The following is an 18,055-nucleotide window of genomic DNA, read 5'->3' on the forward strand; positions in this document are numbered from 1 at the left end:
TCGAAATGTCCGTCTCTCCTGGGCACAGTTCCTATAACTGAGGTCTCGAGGAGGGGCATAGAGGGTGGAGCCAGTTCACACCCAGTCAGTCTTTTTAGTGTGCCCAAGCTCCTGCGGATCCCGTCTATACCCCATGGTCCTTTTGGAGTCCCCAGCATCCTCTACGGACTAGGAGAAAAGGTTTTACCGGTAGGTACTAAAATCCTATTATTTTTTAAAATACATGTTCAAATGTTTAGCTCATATGCAACGATTTCTAATTGTAGTTACTTCAAAAAGAAAAAAATAATCTTACCAGTCTGAAGCGCCACAAATTACTTAAAGTACACTCTGCTCATGTTTATCTTACAGCAGAGGGGAGCAGGCTGCAGAACAGTAGCCATTTATTATTTTTTGTTTGAATTTGGTCTTTTATTTTTAGTTTCTCATTAGATTGGTTAAAATAGCCCATCAGCAGTAGCCTGAAAACATAGATGGAATGTTTTTTGTACTTTGATACTCTGTAGTTACAGATGCTTCTCCTTGCAGGTGATAGTCCTGCAAGCTTGTTGCCAAACCGTATGTCTCTAGCTCCTGGCCTTTTGAATGCACAACAGACCATTATGGGTGTACGGACATCTCCACTGGAGCAGCTAAAGGAGAGGCTGGAGATGGGCGAGCCTCCGGAGAAGCGGGCTTCACGGACACTGGGGGAAGAGCAGCAGAGGCTAATGCAGCAAGCGCTCCAACACAATTTGTTGAACATGGCACGACAGATACCAATGAAACTAAAGATAAACGGGAAGGGTGAGAGTGTTTTCTTACTACCGGCTCACATACTTAATAACCAGGAGAATATTTGTCATGTCACAGATCGCTACTACATAACACATGCTTAATAAACCTTGTAATAATAACCCTCTCTTCCCTAGCAGCACAGGACCGACAGGAGGCTTCACTCAACCTGGGCACTGGCAGCATCAACATGTCCATTGAAATTAATGGCACAATGTACACAGGTAAATTGCAGCTTGTTGGAGAGGAAGTATTACAAGTTTTGTTTGTTGTCTCCCTTATTTTTATGTAACACAAGATTAGATCCTTAGAGGTGGGTGTAACAAAAAAACAAATGTCAGCCTTTTAAGTCTGGTAAGAAACATATAAGAAATATGTGTTTTAATTGATTACATAGAATTTAGCAGTGTGCTAGAGCCTCACCTCTATGGCACACTGATGGTGGTTAGGATGGTTAGTGGCTGTAGCCTGATGATCTATGTATAAGTACCGTGTAAGAGTCATCTCGCTACAACAGCCACATCTGTTGATATGAACAGAGTGCATTGTTTTTTTCATTGTGTTCACTGTAAATTATTGAACTCAACTGTTGCACCAAGAGTTTTACAAAATGTGTTCAAAGGAATTGCTCTACAATTATGGAAATGTAATGTAATATACATTTATTTTCAGAGTTATTATTAGAAAATTTGTCTGGGTCTGATATCTTGGTAAACTTAAATATTAGCAATGAATAGCAAGACCAGCCAATTTTGTGAGATAGTAAGGGACAGGCCTGTTACTATGTAGAAAGGATCTGCGTGACTGTTACGGGCTGGTGAGCTAAGATTGTTTTAGTAGAATAAATAGCTACATTACTACGTATGGTTTTACCAAGTATAAAGTAAGCATGTGAACCCACTCTAAATATGTATGTGAAGAATATGCATTAGGTTATTATAAGGACATCCGCAACATCATTAGTAATTTTCAAACAAGTATACAGATTAGCATTGCTACATATGTACTGTATATCACATATTAAAATCAAGAATTGTACATATGGGAGGATGTACCCTTAATGTAAGTTATAATCTGTAAGAAGCCCCACAATCCTGTAGTCATATAAACTAACTTAGTGATGGTATGTGTGTTTGCATACAGATCCCAGACTACTATACCTGCACTAGTTAACAGTAGGGGCGTGTTACATACAAGACACATGGGAAAAGATGTATTAAGCCTGGAGAAGGGATATAGAAGTGATAAAGCAGTGATAACTCACCAGCCAGTCAGTTTCTAAAGGGGGGTACACACGGTGAGATCCGTGCTTAAATTATAAGCAATCTAACCAGACTGCTTAGAAATTTAAGCATGGATCTCTGTGTGTAGGGTGCCGGCGACAGCGATGCGCGGTCTCACTCGTCTCTATCGCCGGCTCTAGATTTGGAATGCATGCCACATCTAGTGAGATTGCTCATTTCACCGTTGGGTGAAATGAGCACCCACCCCTGCTCAACACACATCGCGCTGTGTGCTGATTGGGGGGAGAGATGTGTGCTGAGCGGTCTGTGCTAGATCGCTCAGCACACATCTTCCTCGTGTGTAGGGGCTTTAACTGTCATTTTTCAAATCCTTAATGACTGGCTGGTGCGTTATCACCTTCCTCTTATCACTGCTTTATCACTTCTTTATCCCTTCTCTAGGTTAATACATCTGCCCCATGGTTTCCTAATACAAATAAGTGTTGACAAGGTAACTCACTGATATGTATGCGGTAGCATCAAGACTCAAACTTCATACACGTGCTTGTTACGAGAAATATTATATATGGCAACATCATTGTTATGGAGTCTAATCTGTTGACTTAATGATTGCTCCGCGTATTCGATTCATCTGTGTTCCTACATTGTCCTATATTCTCCTAACTGTATTTGTCACATGCTGCTGTTGGGGATATAGATCTGTCCATTCCTTATTCTGTCTGCTAACCCACTCCGTCTTTGACTTGTGCTTTCATTATAAAATGTATCTTGCACTCTTCAGTGCTCTACGCTGCCTTGTAAAGACTTATATTTCAATCTTGCATCACCAGGCTTCTGTATATTCTTACCTGCAGCTCACATTCTGAGGCTGGTCACACTTCATACACTCTTACTCTGATATTCAGCTTTTATCTTTACCATTTGTTACAGTAGGGGCCCTTAGTCTGAGCTAGTCACTCATCTGCCATACTTAATTCAAGCATTGCTTAACTTAGAAATTTTAAATATGTGCATACTTTACTCTAAATTCTGTGTGTATTTTGTTTTCTAGGCGTTCTATATGCTCAGAAGCCTGTTCCTTTAATTGCTGGTTACACTGGCCAAAGTGGGGGTAGTGGCAGCAGCAATACCTCCCAGGCTTCCCAGAGTCCCACTTCCTCCAGGGGAACACCAGGAGCTGAACCCTCCACCAGCTGGTTCCTCTAAGCCCTCATCCCCTGCCATGGGTGAGAGCAAAAGGGAGGGCCTAAGCATGATACTACTTACCACCTCCGCGAGAAAGCGTTACGCAACCGTACCTACCTCAGCTTGCAGGAAGACTTCAACTCCATTTACCTCACCTTAAGGAAAGGTTTCATAACCGATTTTACCTCATATTCTCTGATGGCATTACACAAATTTACTAATGGTCAGGATGAAGGTCTAGTAAAGACCCAGTCGTTAACCTGCCTTTGAGCAATCCGCTTTTATCCTCTGATTTTTTTGGCGGCATTTGTATGCAGCAGACCTGCATTTGTTCTCTGTCCACTTCCGCCTGTTCAGTTTATGTGATGGGCTAATTTCACAACTGCAGTTTCACCAGGGTCTTTCAGGATGAAGAGCAAGGAAGAAGCATGGGAACAATCCCTTTAAAGCAGATTTGGTGTGCAAGGGTCATGAAGACATTTCTGCTAAGCCCAATATTGCACAGTTCTATTCCTTGTGTCATTTATTCTCCAGTATCTTTCTCCTTCCCCTAGTGGCTGTCACACAATCGAAAAGTGCTTAAAGACAGGTGACTTTTTGTAGGACAAGTAGCTAAGACAATGGTTTTTAGCATAGTTCTATCTTGTATCCTGAAGCAAGTTTTAAAGTATCCTCTGTCTCTGAGAATGCACGTTTTAATGCCTGTTTATCTTCTGATGTGATGTGGTGTTGGTTTGACACTATAGAGCTGCAGTTACATCATGTTCCTTATGTTACTTTTTTATATTTGAAGAATTCTTATTTTATCTATTCATGCATATTGTTCTGTGCAGTTACCAACCGTTTGTCATTGATTGGTATCACACTTATTTTTCTTGTACTTATCTCTGTGGAAACCTAGATTGAGACTGGCACTAAATCCTTGAAAGGTTATCACTTAGCAGAGAGATCTGCTCTGAGCCACCTTGCTAGACAAGGCTGTGCCTTTAAATGTGTAAAACAAAACCCCCTAAGATAGAGATAAATTACAAATTTTGGCCATGATGTTGTACATGGCAAAATCTTCTTTTTTTTTTTTTTTTTTTTTTTTAAACAGAGTATTAAGATTTTAATATGGCTAGGTCAGAATTTTACTGTACCTAGGACCGACAAATCTCTGCCCACTCAACGAAACTTGGTTATTTGAATGCAGCTGTTGATCTTCCTAAATATGCAGATTTTGAAACTGTCGAACTATACTCAAGCATACATTAGGTGTAGAAAACCATTTAAAGGTCTCCTTGAGTTGCGTTAAACGATTTGGATCATTATTTCCCAATATGAGATTAATTTTCATTTACCCTAGTGTCTTAATGGTCCCACACTCAGGAATCATATACCAGTTATATTTATAAAACTCCTTTTTATTTAACGTTTTAAGATAAATACAGTGCAGATCTATGCTGTTTTAACTGATATCAAAAATATATAATGCAAGAATTCAAACTATGTAGATAAATACATTTATCAGGAGATGTTAAAAAAAAAAAAAAAGGAAAAAAAAAAAGAAAAAAACTAAATTGAAAAGCTTAAAAAATGTGTTTAGTTTTTATTTTTCATGTGAAAGATATATTTGCTAGATTTCCAAAACATGGGTCCTGAATGTGTGTGTAATCCACTGGCGGTTTAAATTGAAGTGAGTATTATGTTGAACAAGCCGCAACTATACACTGCATGTGTGTAAAGGCCTGCGTTGTCCCAGAACGCACCGTGGTGGGTTTCTGATGGCACATCCTCACAGACTTCATCTTTATGACAATCCTGGTGCCTGACTAGGCACGTTGCATCTTCAATCATCTTTGTGAACATTTTACTTGATTTATATTTGTGTTTTATTAACCTACTAATGGACATTTCAAAAAGACAAAAATTAAAAAAAAAAAAAAAACGTTAAAAGGGTTAGAGGAATGAATGATTTGGAAAGGTTTGATAAAGGGGCATGGAAAGTATATTTTCCAGGTCAGTCATAGTAAGGGATTCCTCGTGCATTAAATCTACCAGTGCTGCTTTCATCTTGGGAAATGTATTTATAATTGGCAGCTCTGATCAGAACTTTGTCCACATTGTATTAAATTCAAAAAGATGTGCCAGCAGATGTCTCTTGTGATGTCTGGCTGCTCACATTACTGGTATCTGTACTTATTTTCCTGCAAACCTCCTATAGGATGCTTGGGAAAATGAGTGCAGATACTTCTCTGCAGAAGTGCCTTCACAACCGTCTTGGAGGCACTCCACAGCACATCGCATAGAATTGAATCTTCACTGAAGAGCTGGACTTTTCCTTTGCCTTCTATAAATTTTGGACGTACCTTTCCAGATTATTTCTACCTTTTTCCATTCCAAGATAACTTGAAAGGCTGTACGTTTCACTCAGGTTTATTGGTGATGGAATTAACCCAAAGATATTACATGAAGGCCTCCCAGTTGTTTGTTGTCCACACTAACCATATATTAGGCATTGCTTGTCCTTGTTTTCATATGATATTCTCATCTGTAGTGAGTTACCTTAGTATCTGTCTATTGCTTGACACTTGACAGGAATATTTTCCTGTTGCTTTAGTTTTATTGATCCACAACAATTTAACTATTCCAGATCAGGTACAACAATTTTTCTGCTGCTAATTCTAGGAATGTAACATAGTGAGACACCAGCAGATTTTATTTAGTTATTCAGAGAAATCTATTCTTTCCTGGACTCTGGAATATACATATTTTGACTTTGAGACATTTTGTTTTTGTTTTCTTTTTTGTTTTTCTGTTTAAAAATACTTGAAGCACCAGTTGCTCAACAGGTAAATTTCACCGAGCCCAGTCAAGGGAAATCTTTACCTCTATTAACTATGAAGTGACTAAAAATTCCTTAATATAGGGCTATGTTTGCAACCTACTGTATATGATGAAGATAACAAGGATCACACAAATAATGCCTGTTTTATTTAATGCTAATCTGTGAAGAAAATGTGCTTTTTGTGTGAAACCTATGAAACGTTGAGTAACTGGTGCTTTTTATTAACATACCTCATAATACCATCTTCTTCATCACAGATAAGACACTGAATTTATAATAAAGAAAAGCTGTTTGAATCTGTAGTGAGGCCTGCTCAGAGACGTTAAAAAATATTTTATTTTTTTAGCATCTGATAGGCCTGACTTGGAAACCTAGATCATTACCTCAATAAAAGTTTTAATCTATTTTTAAATTGTTTTAAATATTTCAGCCTTTTTAAGTGCCAGAGGTTGAGAAGTGAGAAGTCACTCTGGCTTTGAAAAGGATTACTATTTTTTTTTGTAATATTTGTGTGGTCTTGTGTATTTTTTTCTGTGTGTATATTTTTTATTGTTGAACCAAAGAACCTCGGGGATGGGGGGTGGGTAAGTGTTTTAAATCACTATTTTCAGCCTTAGAAGTAAAGTCTGAATTCCAGGCACGCACTGGGCGGGAGAACGGGAGGGGGGGGGGGGGTTAAAGACTGTTTTCGGAATAAGGGTAAGGAAAATTTGCCGCTGGTACAAAGATAACATTTGTTCTGGAAATTTATAATGATTTTTTGCAGTAAAGTCACTATTAAAAGAGAGAAAAGGTCCAAGTCTTTGTGTCGTCAGTTCTGTCTTAACACAACACATTACAAAAACATTCTTATGCATTTTCATTTAAATTCAATGCGTGAAATAGAAATGAGACCTCGGCACTGGTATGGATATTTAAACAAAGATGATTTATTAAATGTCTGCTTTGTAACTTTGCATAAAGCAGAGAGGGCACAAAATATTTACATTTTCTGAGTCATGCTTAATTTTTGTCAGAATTTTAGTCACAGTGCTCAAATATACATCTTTAGGACGGTCTCACCATTTAATACTAGAAGGTCTCAACTAATGTCCCTTTCACACCACCACTTCGACCTGGGTAATTGCCGGGTTAACCCGGGTCGCTGCTCTGTGTGAAAGGGCTCCGATAAATAACCCAGGTCCAGTAACCTGGGAATCCAACCCGTGTAGCTTGAAAGTTTGGACACGGGAAGGACCCAGGTTACAAAGCAGTATAAATTGGTAACCTAGGCCCCCGGCCCCTATTTTTTTTCTTCTGCCCTTTTGTTGATAAACAAACTTCACAACCTTTCTGTGATGAGCCTTCAGGAATATTGCTGAAGAGTAAAGAAATCCTTTTACAGAGCTTTGCTGTTTTCCCCTGCACTTGTCACACAAGCATTTTACCTGTTGCTCCAGGACTGCTCAGATATTCTGAGGTTTTTAACCAGCATATGCAAAACCAGCATGACATCAGTGTTACCTTTATAGTAACAAACTATCAAGTATTGGTGTTAGGTTTTTTTTTAAAGGGGGGTACTCACGGAGCGATATTCTAAGCAATCTGACTAGATTGCTTAGAATTTAAGCAGGATCGCTTTGTGTGTAGCCCCTACAGTGATAGCGATGCGCAGCCCCGCGCAACGCTATCGCTGGTGCTAGATTGGGCTGCCGTGCAGGCCAATCTAGCGGGTCGCTCATTTCACCCGCTGGGTGAAATGAGCGCCCCCCCCCGTCTCCCCCCGCAAGCTCAGCACAGATCACGCTGTGCTGAGCGGCGGGAGAGATGTGTGCTGAGCGGTTCGCTCAGCACACATCTCTCCTGCATCGGCCCGTGGGTACTGGCCTTACGTGACTCCACAAAAAGAAAGCAGTAGATAAGTAACCAAACATTTCTTAGAGCAATTAGACCTTCATGCAGTGAATGTGATCCGTGGTTTTGTTAGGACTGACTACAGAAGTGCCAAGTGGTGAATTATTACTGCAGGACACGTACTGTATTTTGGATTTGATAATGTGTCAAGTTGTTGGAGCGCTTTTCCTGACCTAGGTTGCAATGCATCAAGGAGATAGGAAAATTCAGTAGCACTTAAAAACTTTTTCATGGTATGATCCAGCTTGTATTCCTAACATTGGGTACATAATGTATTGATCAATAGACCATAATAGTGTAGCATGTGTAAACAAAGAAGAAGAAAAGGATTACAGAACATTGTCTGTCTGTAATTTTATTTGCTGTATAAATATCCAATCTGGCAAATATTTACCCTTGGTATTCCTAAATGGGAATCCAAAGGGCTATTACACGCTCCTGGCAGTGCCGGCCGGCAAAATACCGGATGGCTTTTTGCCACGACCGTGCTGCTGAGACACATGCAGAGCAATGTGTCAATTCGACGGCACGGTTGCCAGGTTGCAGCCGGAAATATCCACTGAAAGGTCCGGCTGCCATGACGGGGCCGTGCCGTCCTTACAGGCAGTGAGTTAAGTGTATGTATGTGCGCTTTCACACACAATGGGTTTTTTGTGCCATGCTGCTGCTGCGGCTCATGCACACAGCCTTAAATACGGCACAAAACCATTGTGTGTGTAAGGCACTGACGGATGGCAAAAGGAGTCCGGCTTTTTGCCATCCGGTGAAAACCAGGTAGTGTGAAACTGCCTTAACAGTGGAGCCAGCCAGAAGAAATAGTTCCTTAAAAAGAATGCTACCAGAGGGTGGTCTAAGCATTAATGCTCTAATTAAATGATCACATTGCATATATTAGTGTGCGTTATGTTAGGAACATTAGAGCTCAGTTACTTATATATTACAGCATGGCTTGTCCAAATTTTGAAGTACACCATAGCAAGGACTGAGAGACCTCCAACAGGTTACATCTTGAAAGGCTTTTAAGTACAAAATCAGTTATGTGCGTATAGCCTTTTGTTGGGGGCTGGGGGTTTATTAAATATATCTTGGCAACAATTCTGTTTCTTTAGTCTTGTGTATCACTTTTTCATACATTCCTGTTTTTACTGTAGTGAATAGTTCCCTGGGCATTGTGAGAGTTCAGATTAAATCACCAGCACACCCTAGGAAACAATTGTTAACATTTATGTCATGCATTTTTTTCTGCCTTCAGTTAGGAATAAACATAACCACTTCCTTTTAAATTGCAAGCACATAAATTTACATATCAAAGTTTTATAGATGCACCATGAAAATTTGTGATTTAAAAATATTTTCTTATTCCACTGGGATACTGGAGTACTTTGGCGTATATGAGGTGGATCATGTAGTCTTGCCACTTTCCAAGAAACCTGCTGGATCAAAGGCTTCTCCCCCTCTATATCCCATATTGACACCGCAGCTTAGTGCCTATTGGAGCTGGGCAGGATTTTTTTTTTCTCCTGGGTCTGCGATCACCTCCATTACGGCAATGTCTCCAAGAGCCCCGGCCACTTCTGCTGCAGGTTACTGTCCGGGAACCATAAGGCAGACCTGCTATCTGGATAGCCCCCTAGGTGCAAATCATGGTCGACCCTGGTAGGGAGGGGACTTTGGTGCAGAGGGCTTAAGGTAACAGGAGGTTAATGTATAATATTTTTATTTACGTAGCGCTCTTTCTCCAACAGGACTCAAGGCGCTTTACAGACATCAAAAACAATGCACATACCTCACTATTTCCCAGTATAGGAGTTTCATGGGGCCGTTCTTGTATGGCAGCATCTACTGTATATTGGAGTTACTATACCTGCACAGTTACCCCTACCCATGCCGTCCTGCCATATTAGCTTGCCAAAAAGATTATCCCTAAGACAGCTGGCTACACAAATAAAAGATTTACCTATCCTGTGAGAACAAAAATCTGGTAATGTATGGGAGCAGATGATGATCAACCCTTTGCTCACAAATGCTGAAAAATAGACAAAAAATATTGTTTGGATACATTTGTTAAATATAATTGATTTAACCAATTTGTCAGTTTTCCAGTATTTGGGAGTAAATGGTTGACTTGTCATTTGCTGCCATATGTTACCAGATTTTTGTTCCCACAAGACAGATTGGACAGGTAAGTCATTAGGTGGGTATCCATTTTAAGTCTTTCAAACTTACAGTAGGCTGTTTTGGATTTTTCTCTAACGTCCTAGTGGATGCTGGGGACTCCGTCAGGACCATGGGGAATAGCGGCTCCGCAGGAGACAGGGCACAAAAAGTAAGCTTTTAGGATCACATGGTGTGTACTGGCTCCTCCCCCCATGACCCTCCTCCAAGCCTCAGTTAGGTTTTTGTGCCCGTCCGAGCAGGGTGCAATCTAGGTGGCTCTCATAAAGAGCTGCTTAGAAAAAGTTTTTTAGGTTTCTTATTTTCAGTGAGTCCTGCTGGCAACAGGCTCACTGCTACGAGGGACTTAGGGGAGAGAAGTGAACTCACCTGCGTGCAGGATGGATTTGCTTCTTAGGCTACTGGACACCATTAGCTCCAGAGGGATCGAACACAGGCCCAGCCATGGAGTCCGGTCCCGGAGCCGTGCCGCCGACCCCCCTTGCAGATGCCGAAGTTGAAGAGGTCCGGAAACAGGCGGCAGAAGACTTTCAGTCTTCATAAGGTAGCGCACAGCACTGCAGCTGTGCGCCATTGTTGTCGGCACACTTCACACCAGCGGTCACTGAGGGTGCAGGGCGCTGGGGGGGGCGCCCTGGGCAGCAATGTATAATACCTTTTTCTATGGCTAAAATACATCACATATAGCCCTTGAGGCTATATGGATGTATTTAACCCCTGCCATATATCGCAAACTCCGGGAGAAGAGCCCGCCGTTTTAGGGGGCGGGGCCTATTCTCCTCAGCACACAGCGCCATTTTCCTGCTCAGCTCCGCTGTGAGGAAGGCTCCCAGGACTCTCCCCTGCACTGCACTACAGAAACAGGGTAAAACAGAGAAGGGGGGCATATTTTGGCGATATTTTTATATATTAAGCGCATATAACAGAAACAACACCTTTTAGGGTTGTTTATATACATTTTTATAGCGCTTTGGTGTGTGCTGGCAAACTCTCCCTCTGTCTCCCCAAAGGGCTAGTGGGGTCCTGTCTTCGATAAGAGCATTCCCTGTGTGTCGGTATGTGTGTGTCGACATGTATGAGGACGATGTTGGTGTGGAGGCGGAGCAATTGCCGGTAATGGTGATGTCACCCCCTAGGGAGTCGACACCGGAATGGATGGCTTTAATTATGGAATTACGTGATAATGTTAGCACGCTGCAAAAGTCAGTTGACGACATGTGACGGCCGGAAAACCAGTTAGTACCTGTCCAGGCGTCTCAGGCACCGTCAGGGGCTGTAAAACGTCCCTTACCTCAGTCAGTCGACACAGGTACCGACACAGATGAATCTAGTGTCGACGGTGAAGAAAGAAACGTATTTTCCAATAGGGCCACACGTTATATGATCACGGCAATGAAGGAGGCTTTGCATATCTCTGATACTGCAGGTACCTCAAAGGGGGGTATTATGTGGGGTGTGAAAAAAACTACCTGTAGCTTTTCCAGAATCAGAGGAATTGAATGACGTGTGTGATGAAGCGTTGGTTAACCCCGATAGAAAACTGCTAATTTCAAAGAAGTTATTGGCATTATACCCTTTCCCACCAGAGGTTAGGGCGCGCTGGGAAACACCCCCTAGGGTGGATAAGGCGCTCACACGCTTATCAAAACAAGTGGCGTTACCGTCTCCTGATACGGCCGCCCTCAAGGATCCAGCTGATAGGAGGCTGGAAACTACCCTGAAGAGTATATACACACATACTGGTGTTATACTGCGACCAGCAATAGCCTCAGCCTGGATGTGCAGTGCTGGGGTGGTGTGGTCGGATTCCCTGACTGAAAATATTGATACCCTGGATAGGGACAGTATTTTATTGACTATAGAGCAATTAAAGGATGCTTTTCTTTATATGCGAGATGCTCAGAGGGATATTTGCACTCTGGCATCGAGAGTAAGTGCGATGTCCATATCTGCCAGAAGAAGTTTATGGACGCGACAGTGGTCAGGTGATGCGGATTCCAAACGGCATATGGAAGTATTGCCGTATAAAGGAGAGGAATTATTTGGGGTCGGTCTATCGGATCTGGTGGCCACGGCAACAGCCGGAAAATCCACTTTTTTACCTCAGGTCACCTCCCAACAGAAAAAGACACCGTCTTTTCAGCCGCAGTCCTTTCGTTCCTATAAGAACAAGCGGGCAAAAGGACAGTCATATTTGCCCAGAGGCAAAGGAAGGGGTAAGAGGGTGCAGCAAGCAACTACTTCCCACGAACAGAAGCCCTCCCCGGCTTCTAAAAAGCCCTCAGCATGACGCTGGGGCTGTGCAAGCGGACTCAGGGGCGGTGGGGGGTCGACTAAAGATTTTCAGCACACAGTGGGCGCGCTCACAGGTGGACCCTTGGATCCTGCAGGTAGTATCTCAGGGTTACAAGTTGGAATTCGAAAAGTCTCCCCCTCGCCGGTTCCTAAAGTCTGCTTTACCAACGTCTCCCTCAGAAAGGGCGACGGTATTGGAAGCCATTCACAAGCTGTATTCTCAGCAGGTGATAGTCAAGGTACCCCTCCTACAACAGGGAAAGGGGTATTATTCCACACTATTTGTGGTACCGAAGCCGGACGGTTCGGTAAGACCTATTCTAAATCTGAAATCCTTGAACCTGTACATACAGAAATTCAAGTTCAAGATGAAGTCACTCAGAGCAGTGATAGCGAATCTGGAAGAAGGGGACTTCATGGTGTCCCTGGACATAAAAGATGCTTATCTGCATGTCCCAATTTACCCTTCACACCAAGGGTATCTCAGGTTCGTGATACAAAACTGTCATTATCAGTTTCAAACGCTGCCGTTTGGTTTGTCCACGGCACCTCGGGTCTTTACCAAGGTAATGGCCGAAATGATGGTTCTTCTACGAAGAAAAGGCGTATTAATTATCCCTTACTTGGACGATCTCCTGATAAGGGCAAGGTCCAGAGAACAGCTGGAAGTCGGAGTAGCACTAACCCAAGTAGTGCTTCAACAACACGGGTGGATTCTGAATCTTCCAAAATCTCAATTGACCCCGACGACACGTCTGCTGTTCCTGGGAATGATTCTGGACACTGTTCAGAAAAAGGTGTTTCTCCCGGAGGAGAAAGCAAGGGAGTTATCCGAACTTGTCAGGAACCTCCTAAAACCAGGAAATGTGTCAGTACATCAATGCACAAGAGTCCTGGGAAAGATGGTGGCTTCTTACGAAGCAATTCCATTCGGCAGATTCCACGCACGAATATTTCAGTGGGATCTGCTGGACAAATGGTCCGGATCGCATCTGCACATGCATCAGCGGATAACACTGTCACCAAGAACAAGGGTGTCTCTTCTGTGGTGGTTGCAGAGTGCCCATCTGTTAGAGGGCCGCAGATTCGGCATACAGGACTGGGTCCTGGTGACTACGGATGCCAGCCTACGAGGCTGGGGAGCAGTCACACAGGGAAGAAACTTCCAGGGCGTGTGGTCAAACCTGGAGACGTCTCTTCACATAAATATACTGGAGCTAAGAGCGATTTACAATGCTCTAAGCCTGGCAAAACCGCTGCTTCAGGGTCAGCCGGTGTTGATCCAGTCGGACAACATCACGGCAGTCGCCCACGTAAACAGACAGGGCGGCACGAGAAGCAGAAGAGCAATGACAGAAGCTGCAAGGATTCTTCGCTGGGCGGAAAATCATGTCATAGCACTGTCAGCAGTGTTCATTCCGGGAGTGGACAACTGGGAAGCAGACTTCCTCAGCAGACACGACCTCCACCCGGGAGAGTGGGGACTTCATCCAGAAGTCTTCCACATGATTGTGAACCGTTGGGAAAAACCAAAGGTGGACATGATGGCGTCCCGCCTCAACAAGAAACTGGACAGATATTGCGCCAGGTCAAGAGACCCTCAGGCAATAGCTGTGGACGCTCTGGTAACACCGTGGGTGTACCAGTCCGTGTATGTGTTTCCTCCTCTGCCTCTCATACCAAAGGTACTGAGAATTATACGGCTACGGGGAGTAAGAACAATACTCGTGGCTCCGGATTGGCCGAGAAGGACTTGGTACCCGGAACTTCAAGAGATGCTCACGGAAGAGACGTGGCCTCTACCGTTAAGAAGGGATCTGCTTCAGCAGGGACCTTGTATGTTCCAAGACTTACCGCGACTGCGTTTGACGGCATGGCGGTTGAACGCCGGATTCTAAAAGAAAAGGGCATTCCAGAGGAAGTTATTCCTACCTTGATTAAAGCCAGGAAGGAAGTGACCGCACAACATTATCACCGCATTTGGAGAAAATATGTTGCGTGGTGTGAGGCCAAGAAGGCCCCAACGGAGGAATTTCAATTGGGTCGATTCCTACATTTCCTGCAGGCAGGATTGTCTATGGGCCTCAAATTGGGGTCTATTAAGGTTCAAATTTCGGCCTTATCGATTTTCTTCCAGAAAGAATTGGCTTCAGTGCCTGAAGTACAAACCTTTGTCAAAGGTGTACTACATATACAGCCCCCGATTGTGCCTCCAGTGGCACCGTGGGATCTCAACGTAGTTTTGGATTTTCTCAAATCCCATTGGTTTGAGCCGCTCAAATCGGTAGATTTGAAGTATCTTACATGGAGAGTAACCATGCTACTGGCCCTGGCTTCAGCCAGGAGAGTATCAGAGTTGGCGGCTTTATCGTACAAAAGCCCATATCTGATTTTCCATTCGGACAGGGCAGAACTGCGGACGCGTCCTCAGTTTCTGCCTAAGGTGGTTTCGGCTTTTCACTTGAACCAGCCTATTGTGGTGCCTGCGGCTACTAGCGACTTGGAGGACTCCAAGTTGCTGGACGTTGTCAGAGCATTGAAAATATATATTTCAAGGACGGCTGGAGTCAGAAAATCTGACTCGCTGTTTATCCTGTATGCACCCAACAAGATGGGTGCTCCTGCGTCTAAGCAGACGATTGCTCGTTGGATCTGTAGCACAATCCAACTTGCACACTCTGTGGCAGGCCTGCCACAGCCTAAATCTGTAAATGCCCACTCCACAAGGAAGGTGGGCTCATCTTGGGCGGCTGCCCGAGGGGTCTCGGCATTACAACTTTGCCGAGCAGCTACGTGGTCAGGGGAGAACACGTTTGTAAAATTTTACAAATTTGATACTCTGGCTAAGGAGGACCTGGAGTTCTCTCATTCGGTGCTGCAGAGTCATCCGCACTCTCCCGCCCGTTTGGGAGCTTTGGTATAATCCCCATGGTCCTGACGGAGTCCCCAGCATCCACTAGGACGTTAGAGAAAATAAGAATTTACTTACCGATAATTCTATTTCTCATAGTCCGTAGTGGATGCTGGGCGCCCATCCCAAGTGCGGATTGTCTGCAATACTTGTACATAGTTATTGTTACAAAAATCGGGTTATTATTGTTGTGAGCCATCTTTTCAGAGGCTTCTTCGTTGTTATCATACTGTTAACTGGGTTCAAATCACAGGTTGTACGGTGTGATTGGTGTGGCTGGTATGAGTCTTACCCGGGATTCAAGATCCTTCCTTATTGTGTACGCTCGTCCGGGCACAGTACCTAACTGAGGCTTGGAGGAGGGTCATGGGGGGAGGAGCCAGTACACACCATGTGATCCTAAAAGCTTACTTTTTGTGCCCTGTCTCCTGCGGAGCCGCTATTCCCCATGGTCCTGACGGAGTCCCCAGCATCCACTACGGACTATGAGAAATAGAATTATCGGTAAGTAAATTCTTATTTTTTCCCTCCCTCCCTTTCTATACTTCAAGGACCAATACTATATTAAGCTTGTGAATATTTTATTTTATTAAAAAGAGCATATCACAAGGCGCCCACCCTGACGCACTTAGCTTCTTTGGGTTGGTATGGCATTAGCTGCTGACACTTCTCCTGTCGTGAGAGTGTGGTGTATGTGGCTACTAACCGTTGTCGTCTCTCTTCCTGCTACTAAAAACTGAGCTCCTGTGCAGGGAGGCGGGGTTATAGAGGAGGCGGCGCTATGCATTCTGGGAACAGTCAAAGCTTTTCAGCCTGTTGGTGCCTCTGATCAAGATCCTACTCTACACCCCTATGTCTATCTTTGTGGAGCCCAGTGTACCTCGCAGAAAATAAGATTTTAAACCTACCAGTAAATCTATTTCTCTGAGTCCGTAGAGGATGCTGGGGACTCCGTAAGGACCATGGGGTATAGACGGGCTCCGCAGGAGATAGGGCACCTAAAAAGAACTTTGACTATGGGTTTGCACTGGCTCCTCCCTCTATGCCCCTCCTCCAGACCTCAGTAAGAGAACTGTGCCCAGAGGAGATGGACAATACAAGGCAGGATTTAGCAATCCAAGGGCAAGATTCATACCAGCCCACACCAATCATACCATGTAACCTGGAACATACATAACCAGTTAACAGTATGAGCAAACGACAGTAACGGTCCAAGACCTATTCCAACTGTAACATAACCCTTATGTAAGCAACAACTATATATAAGTCTTGCAGAGTTTCCGCACTGGGACCGGCACCCAGCATCCTCTACGGCAGGCATTCCCAACCACGGTCCTCGAGGCACACCAACAGTGCAGGTTTTAGTGATAGCCAGGCTTCAGCACAGATGACTTAATTAGTAGCTCAGTTATTTTGATTTAACCATCTGTGCTGCAGCCTGGATATCACTAAAACCTGCACTGTTGGTGTGCCTTGAGGACCGTGGTTGGGGATGCCTGCTCTACGGACTAGGAGAAATAGATTTACCGGTAGGTTTAAAATCTTATTTTCTCCTACGTCCTAGAGGATGCTGGGGACTCCGTAAGGACCATGGGGTTTATACCAAAGCATCCAATCTGGCGGGAGAGTGCGTATGACTCTGCAGCACCGACTGAGCAAACACTAGGTCCTCATCAGCCAGGGTATCAAACTTGTAGAATTTAGCAAAAGTGTTTGACCCCGACCAAGTCGCCGCTCGGCAAAGCTGTAATGCCGAGACGCCTCGGGCAGCCGCCCAAGAAGAGCCCACCTTCCTAGTGGAATGGGCTTTAACCGAATTTGGTACCGGCAATCCAGCCGTAGAATGAGCCTGCTGAATCGTATTACAGATCCAGCGAGCAATAGTCTGCTTCGAAGCAGGTGCGCCAATCTTATTAGCAGCATACAGGACAAACAGAGCCTCTGTTTTCCTAATTTTAGCCGTTCTGGCTACATAAATCTTTAAGGCCCTGACTACATCCAGGGATCTGGAATCGTCCAGGTCACTTGTAGCCACAGGCACCACAATAGGTTGATTCATATGGAACGAAGAAACCATTTTAGGCAATAATTGCGGACGTGTCCTCAATTCAGCTCGATCCACATGAAAAATCAAGTAGGAGCTCTTGTGTGACAAAGCCGCCAATTCAGACACTCGCCTTGCTTGATGCCAAGGCCAACAGCATGACCACCTTCCAGGTAAGAAATTTCAACTCAACCTTGTTAAGCGGTTTAAACCAGTGTGATTTTAGGAACTGCAACACCACGTTCAGGTCCCATGGTGCCACTGGAGGCACAAAAGGGGGCTGGATATGCAGCACTCCCTTTACAAACGTCTGGACTTCTGGAAGAGAAGCCAATTCCTTCTGAAAGAAAATCGAGAGGGCCGAAATCTGTACCATAACAGAGCCTAATTTCAGGCCCATATCCACTCCTGTCTGTAGGAAGTGGAGAAAACGACCCAGATGAAAATCTTCTGTAGGTGCATTCTTGGTCTCACACCAAGACACATACTTTCTCCAGGTACGGTGATAATGCTTAACCGTCACCTCCTTCCTAGCCTTTATTAAAGTAGGGATGACCTCTTCCGGAATCCCCTTTTTCGCTAGGATTCGGCGTTCAACCGCTATGCCGTTAAACGTAACGGCGGTAAGTCTTGAAATACACAGGGCCCCTGTTGCAACAGGTCTTCCCTCAGGGGAAGAGGCCAGGGATCTCCTGTGAGCATCTCTC

At 44.0% G+C, this 18,055-nt stretch overlaps 1 protein-coding gene across 2 annotated transcripts in view; it reads left to right on the forward strand.

The window, feature by feature from the left end:
* The window catches only part of ARID3B (AT-rich interaction domain 3B), a 546,358-nt gene that overhangs the window by 266,345 nt on the left and 261,958 nt on the right, over window positions 1-18,055 (forward strand). The window contains exons 7-8 of one of the 2 annotated variants that reach the window (XM_063926363.1): window positions 529-786; window positions 912-998. In XM_063926363.1, the coding sequence (XP_063782433.1) occupies window positions 529-786; window positions 912-998 (345 nt within the window). The remainder of the gene's footprint in view (window positions 1-528; window positions 787-911; window positions 999-18,055) is intronic. The other variant, XM_063926364.1, reaches the window with a different exon arrangement.

This window comes from Pseudophryne corroboree, chromosome 6 (assembly GCF_028390025.1).
Source record: "Pseudophryne corroboree isolate aPseCor3 chromosome 6, aPseCor3.hap2, whole genome shotgun sequence".
In the NCBI taxonomy this organism is placed as follows: Eukaryota; Metazoa; Chordata; class Amphibia; order Anura; family Myobatrachidae; genus Pseudophryne; species Pseudophryne corroboree.